Source organism: Mauremys reevesii, linkage group 2, assembly GCF_016161935.1.
Source record: "Mauremys reevesii isolate NIE-2019 linkage group 2, ASM1616193v1, whole genome shotgun sequence".
NCBI classification, from domain to species: domain Eukaryota; kingdom Metazoa; phylum Chordata; order Testudines; family Geoemydidae; genus Mauremys; species Mauremys reevesii.
Genome location: NC_052624.1, coordinates 248498355 through 248505092, shown reverse-complemented (window position 1 = coordinate 248505092; position 6738 = coordinate 248498355). Strand labels below are relative to the sequence as shown.

Sequence of the window (6738 nt, the reverse complement as noted above, 5' to 3'; positions counted from 1 at the left end):
GTTAATACTAAATCTAAACAAATACTAACTGCTTCATCACAAGCTATAAATAAATATTGCTTTTCAGCGGCAGCCCTGGAACGCCATAATAGTCAGCCCAGCCCTATAGAATCCTAGGGTTAGGAGGGACCACAAGGATAATCTCTGTTGTGTCTAAACCATCCAAGACACATGGCTATCCAGCCTCCTCTTGAAAACCTCCAGTGAAGGAGCTTCCACAACCTCCCTAGGCAGGCTGTTCCATTGCCCTACTGTTCTTACAGTTAGGAAGTTTTTCCTGGGATTTAGTGAAAATCAGAACTCGATGACAAAGTTTAATCCCTCAGACAAAGTAAATTACTTGGTTAGAAATAATGCCATAGTCCTCATTTAACCACTTTAGATCTTTTAGCAAACGGGGCAACAGCAACATTATTTCAGTGTTTTCTCTGACACCGGAAATGTGCCCTTTACAAAGCAGAGCGAGTCCACATCGGGTAGAATACTCTTCATTAGACAGCACCTGCATAACAAGCAGATTTTGGACCCTGGCAGTTTTCAAGCCTAGAACACAAAGGAGTGCTTCCAGTTACACCTCACATCCTTGAATGCAGGACTACTATTTCATAAGACACAAGACTGTCTCAAATTTACAACCCAGTCATCTAAAAAATCCAGCAGGATAGTAGCTGGCCAAACAGCTTGTCTTCTCTCTGTCCTCTGTCAGTCCTGCAAAGTGCTGAGTTTCTCCTGCAGAATGTGCAGTATCTTTCTTTGCTATTGCAGTTAATAGAAGATGAGGGTGCTCAGCATCTCACAGGACTGGGCCCTACAGTAGCTGCCTTTATAAAATGGCAGGCAGCCAATATCTCATTCCTCCTTACAGAGGTGGATTTACTGTATCATTTAAATCAGAACCAACGGTGCTAGGGTGCACTGTACTATTGGGTTGTGTATTTTATATGCGAGACTAAACTAAGGTCCCCCCTCCACTCCACATTGCATTAGTCATTACACATTTTGCAAAAGCAGGGCTGGAAGCCTTGGTAAAGGACTCATTTCTGACACTGGATAAAACAATGACAACACACTCAATCATCTGACTTGTTTTCGTCGGTGTTATTCTTTGCGTCCTGGGCAAGTTTCAAGTTTCGATAATTACATTCAGTCTGCCAACATGTCCACCTGTAGTTTAACTTTGGATATGGTATTTGCTACTTCATGTCCTAAACACTGACCAAGCTTCACCTCACTAGTTGCTGTATTTAAGTGGTGAATGAAGTAATTCCCTTCTATAAATAGAGTTTGTAAAGTATGCAGGGATCCTCCTGAATTAACGGTTCTATATAAAATCATTTTCATAATGAATCATGGCAATGAGTGCATACTAAATTGCAGTACTTTATTTACTTAGCATCTTTGATCCATAGCACTTATATTAAAAAAAGCAATAATGAAAATTCCTTACAAACAATACAATAAAAATAGTGACTCCTTGGAGAACTTCATTTTCTTTCATAAAATGCAATTTGGAAACATTCCATTCAATTTCTGAAGAAATGACTGAACAATGTCCCTATGAATAATAAATCTGTAAGACAAGATTATATATATCTTATTTAAATAATCCAAACTTTGCAATGCTAAACTAACAGCTGGGGGAATTCGTGACCCTTTGACAATTCTACATGTCTGCAGAAATAACTGGCCTAAAAATAATATACTATTTAGGATTTTTTTAAAAACTCTGTGAATTCTTTGATTGTGAAGCTGAGAAAATAAGACCCCTGGCTAGAGAGAGATTCTGCATAGACCACAAACTGGTAAACCTAATGAAGACCAAATTATCATTGGCATCAATGGAAATTTTTGCCAGCTCTGCAGGATTCAGCCTACTCTGTGTATAAGCAAGCTCTCCCACATACTTCTTTCCAGGTATATCAGTCCTGACCTGAAATGCCCATAATCTAGTGCTGTGCTTCTTTTGATTACCATTCCAGATTTGACGGTAGTGTCCAAATGTTCCAGTTCAGTACTAGGTTGAGACCACCAAATTTAACTACAGCTGTGACCCAATACAGAAATTGATCTCAGTCCTCCAGAGGTGAAAGCATTGGCCTACCTTTTCAAATGTGAATGCCTAAATTTAGGCACCTAAATCCAGATTCAGAAACTTAAATATAAACTGCCAAATTTTCTGAGGTTCTGAGCACTCATATCTCCTGCTGAAGTTACAGAGAAATATATGGACATCAATAAGGATTTTTTTAAAACATAAACATTTAGAAGGGATATAAACGCTCATGCTTCCTTCAGGGCATAAGCCAACCACTAACTGAAGGGGGCTGGGAAGAAATTTGCATTATGGGCAGGTTATTCCACATCTACCTATTCCAGAGTTCTTATACCTTCTTCTGAAGCATGTGGTGCTGGCCACTGTCAGAAACAGCACACTGAATTAGCTGGACCTCTGGTCTGCTGTGGTTTGACAACTCCTATGTCCTTCTGACCCAAGGTGAGCTGTGGATGCTCAGCATCTGTGATAATCAGGCCCTTTTTATTCAAGTGCCTGAATATTATTTAGATGTCTAATTTTAGGCTTCCAAATGTGACAGTTTTGGCCTTCGTGCTTTAAGACACTTCCTAATCTCCCTAATTTGAATCTATTCTCTGAACCCACCTTATCTTCATAAATTGCTATACTACAAATTGACTTGAAAACAATAGATAACTGGATGGCAGTATAGCAGAGTTTGAACAGAAAAGAGCCATTTTGCCAGCTGAGTACTGGTAGTTTGCTTGACAGCACAGTTCTCTAGTAAACAGGAAATATGATAGTATGGTAGAGAGGGCATTGTCTGAGCTGAGAGTATTGATCCTTAAACCATTACAGTGGGGCAGGGAGAAACAACTTTGAGCACTCATAAGATTAGTTTATGCAGAGTCATATCAAGATCTGCTGTCTTGTTTAAAACAGACTTTACAAATACTAGATCAGATTCTCAGCTGCTTTACATCATCAAAGTCATTGGACCAGATGAGGATCTGATCCAATAAGTGCCCTTTCTTGGTCTTGGCCTTAATGCTTCTTCCTGAACTGAGAGACAGGAGTCCTTTTCTGAACCATTTTTAAAGTAGAAATACTAGCTATATTTATTCCCTTAGAGTTTCATCTGCAGAAATCTTAATGAGATTATTTACCATGGACACCTGTTTTAATTCTCATGCCAAGCATCAAAACAGTCCTCCCTGACAAAATTAGGCTGTATCTCAGAAATACATATGCTATCTTTTTAATTAGTCATCTTTCAGTAGGTAAATGTCAGCTCCTAAAATACCGCCTTTATCATTCATTTTGGAATATTTCCATTCTCTAGAGAGACCCAAGTTTTCACATGTGGCTTCTAATTGTTGGATGCTTCCATTTTGGAGAGCCCAACTTCCTCTGAAGCCCAACTTCCTTCTTCCTTCCTTTGGGCCTGACTTTCAGAGATGCTGAATGTCTGCACCTCCAGTTGAAGTCAATAGGAGCTGCAACGAGCACCAAAGCTGTAGGCCACTTTTGAAAATGTGGCCTTAAAGCTCCCATAATTTAAAAGCTTTGGGTATGTTTTTCAGAAGTGCTCAGTATTGGCCTATCTCTGTTCCCAGTGAGGGCAATGGGATTTTTTCTTCTGATGTGGCTGGAAGCAGAGTTAGACAATACCGCGTGCTTTTGAAAATCTCACTATGTGTTTAATTTCAAAAGCCCACCCAGTGCTTTAATACATGTGCTCTTGAAGAAATGCCAATTTTCCCTGAACTGCTACACTCAATTGTGTTTTCAGAGGTGCTTAACATTAATATTAGCAGGCATAACAAGGTGGCAATGTGTTACTATGTAAACTATTCACAGGTAAGTTTTTAACTTGCAGTTAGTGTCAGATACTTTAAAATGCTCTTTTTTAAATCTGCCTTGTGAGGGCTTTTAAACTAACTGGGAAATGTACAGCTATTATGAGTTGTCACATCATTGTAAGTGAAAACAGATTATTTCATTGTTAATTTCACAGCTGTGTGTTTTCCCCTGGATCAACTCATTTCTCTGCTCACACAAGGACATCTAAAGGAAACAAGCAAATAACAAATCAGCACTGCACCACTAGCACTAGTGTCATGGACACAGTAACACTTGTCTAGAAAAATGAGCATTTTGTTTCTATGCAACAGGATGGAAATGTGCAAACTGTCAGTTTGCAACTAAATTTCCTGTTAGGTGCAAAGTTAGTGCAATGTCAGCAACACTATATGCTAGGAAAAAAAAAACAAGGAATAGGAAAATGTTTATAAACACAGCTCTTGGTGCACATCATGCAAACTGCTGTCAGACCTGCAGTCTAATGCAGTGAATCATTTAGGCTTAGTTCGCTGGGAGTACTCCTGCTCAGATTGGTAAAACTGGCCATAAGGGATTTAACTTTATAAGCATAATAGTCCCTTAAATTGACTGATGGAACCTCTTTCATTCCATCACCAAAATCACAGCTCCTCATGGCACTTTCTAGCTGCTTCTGACGCCTATAAAAGTGAGAGAATTTATTGAAGATGAGCGTTATAGGAAGCACTACCACCAATATGCCAGCTAGGATGCATGCAGATGCCGTCAATTTGCCAGCAGTGGTCCCTGGGACAACATCTCCATAACCAACTGTGGTCATGCTAACTGTAGCCCACCACCAGCAAGCAGGGATAGTGGCTAAGCCCTCATTTTCTTCTTTTTCAATGGTATAAGCCACTACCGAGAATATGGAGATCCCAACAGAGAGGTATAGTAAGAGAAGCCCTACCTCCCTGTAGCTATATTTCAAAGTGGCCCCAAGAGACCTGAGGCCAGTTGAATGTCGAGCAAGTTTTAAGATGCGAAAGATCCTCATTAGTCTCAAGACTTGGGCTACTCTACCTAAATTTGCTAAAGCTGGGCTACTTTCCACAACTAAGTTAACAATTAAGGTAATGTAAAATGGCAGGATGGACATGAGGTCAATCAGATTCAGGGCATGCTTGAAAAACTTCAAGAAGTCAGGAGCCACTGCAAATCTTGCCATCAGCTCAAATGTGAACCATGCAATGCCAAAATGTTCTACAATTTCAAACCGAGGATCTTCCTCTGCTTTCCCATAGCTGTCAACCAGCAGGAAGTCTGGGAGGCTGTTCAGGCACATGGTCACAATGGAACCAAGAACAACCACTATTGACAAGACGCTAAATATTCGGCTCAAGACAGAGTAGCCGGGATTGTCCAGAGCTAGCCAGAGTTGCCTCCTGACGTTTCCAAAGGGTTGTCTGTCAAACTTGGCGGCATCATTGTAAAAGGCCAAGATTTCATCAAAGGAAGACGAGGTGCTTTCCCGGTCACTTTGCTCTTCCCATTTCTCTTGATCTGGCTCCATTTTCCTCCCATGGTAGCTGTAGCTGCAGCACGAGTCAATGAAGAACTCATTGATGCCCCAGTATTCAATCTCCTGGCTGAAGGAGAACACGCAGAGTTCGCCCATCACGTGGAGCTTGCCGGTGTTGTAAAAATGTAACACGTAGGGGAAAAGTTCGGGGTTCCGGTCAAAGTAAAACTCGTTCTTGGCGTCATCATAATCGTCACAGAGCTCTAATATCGACTCCTTTGAGTGGCAGCTCAGCAGTTTCCCCAGCCTGGTTTCGGGAAATCTTAGTAGGGTGTTGGATCGCATCTTTTTCTTAAAGCCTCCGACGTTGATGCTGATCTCATTGTCTTCCGAATGAGCCAGAGAGAAATCCTCCAGGCTCTGCCCGGGCATAGTGAGCTTCTTGCAAGGGGCGCCGGGAATAGACCTAGAATGGGATCAAACCGCAAATCAGCGCCAGGGGCGAACCCATGGGGCTTCCCCCCCTTTCCTGCCTTTCCTTCTGGCCTTTTACCAGCCAGGGCATTGCCACCCGGCACCCCGAGCCAGCCCCCTCCGCTCACATACACTCAGGGCTGGTCCTTTGTTTCGGAGGTTTAGCCGCGCGACCGTGCGATTAGCCTGGGCTGCGAGTCCCTGGGAAATCACCAGTTACCCGGGGCTTGCCTGGCCTCCGCTTGCCTCGCGCCGGTGTTGGGAGCAGCCACCTGCCGTGCAGCACGGTGACTGCTCCCCTCCGCCTGTAGCGCCCCCGCAATCGCAGCCGCTCCTGGGCCGGGACTGGGCACTTTGTCCGGCGGGAGACCCCAGCCCCGCCCTGCAGGGCAGGGAGCAGCCGGGCCGAGGCTGGCGCGGAGCAGCCCCGTGGGGGCCACTCCCCCCGCTGCCCGGCTCCGGCTCCCGGTCCTCCCCAGGGGCCGCCCCTGGCCCCCAGCAGGGAGCGCGCCGCGCCCGCCGACCCGCCCTCCCGCCGCCGCCCGGGGAGCGCGCCGCCCTACCTGTCGGCTCAGCTGCGGGGCGCCCCGGCCGGAGCGTGGCGCGTCCCGCAGCGCCGTGCCGGCATCGCGGCTGCCCCTGCCCGCGCGCTGAGGCGGGGCGCTGGGCTGGGCTGGGCTGGGCTGGGGACTCGGCAGCCGCGGCGGGCGCTCGGCTCAGTGGGGCTGGGGCGCGGGCAGCGGCGGCGGGGCGCCCATGCTGCCCGCGGCGGAGCGAGCGGGCGCGCGGCGGTGCTGAAGGGACAGCTCCCGCGCCGGCCGCGCCTCCCCGCTCAGCCCCGGCAGGCTGCTGCCGCGCGCGCGCCAGGCATGGCGACCACCGGCCGCCCCCCTCGCTTCCCCGCGGG

General features: G+C 45.8%; 1 protein-coding gene across 2 annotated transcripts; it reads right to left on the bottom strand.

Annotated features, from left to right (window-relative positions):
* Positions 1-1557: 1557 nt before the first annotated feature.
* KCNS2 (potassium voltage-gated channel modifier subfamily S member 2) lies at positions 1558-6465 on the bottom strand. 2 transcript variants are annotated; one of them, XM_039521680.1, is made up of 2 exons: positions 6395-6465; positions 1558-5823 (listed from the first exon to the last, which is right to left on the bottom strand). In XM_039521680.1, exon 2 carries the CDS (start codon positions 5787-5789, stop codon positions 4356-4358), a length of 1434 nt encoding a protein of 477 aa, XP_039377614.1. In that variant the 5' UTR covers positions 5790-5823; positions 6395-6465; the 3' UTR covers positions 1558-4355. The 2 variants fall into 2 exon arrangements, with proteins under 2 accessions (XP_039377614.1, XP_039377613.1); XM_039521679.1 differs by lacking the exon at positions 6395-6465 and adding an exon at positions 5964-6122.
* Between the last annotated feature and the right edge of the window lie 273 nt (positions 6466-6738).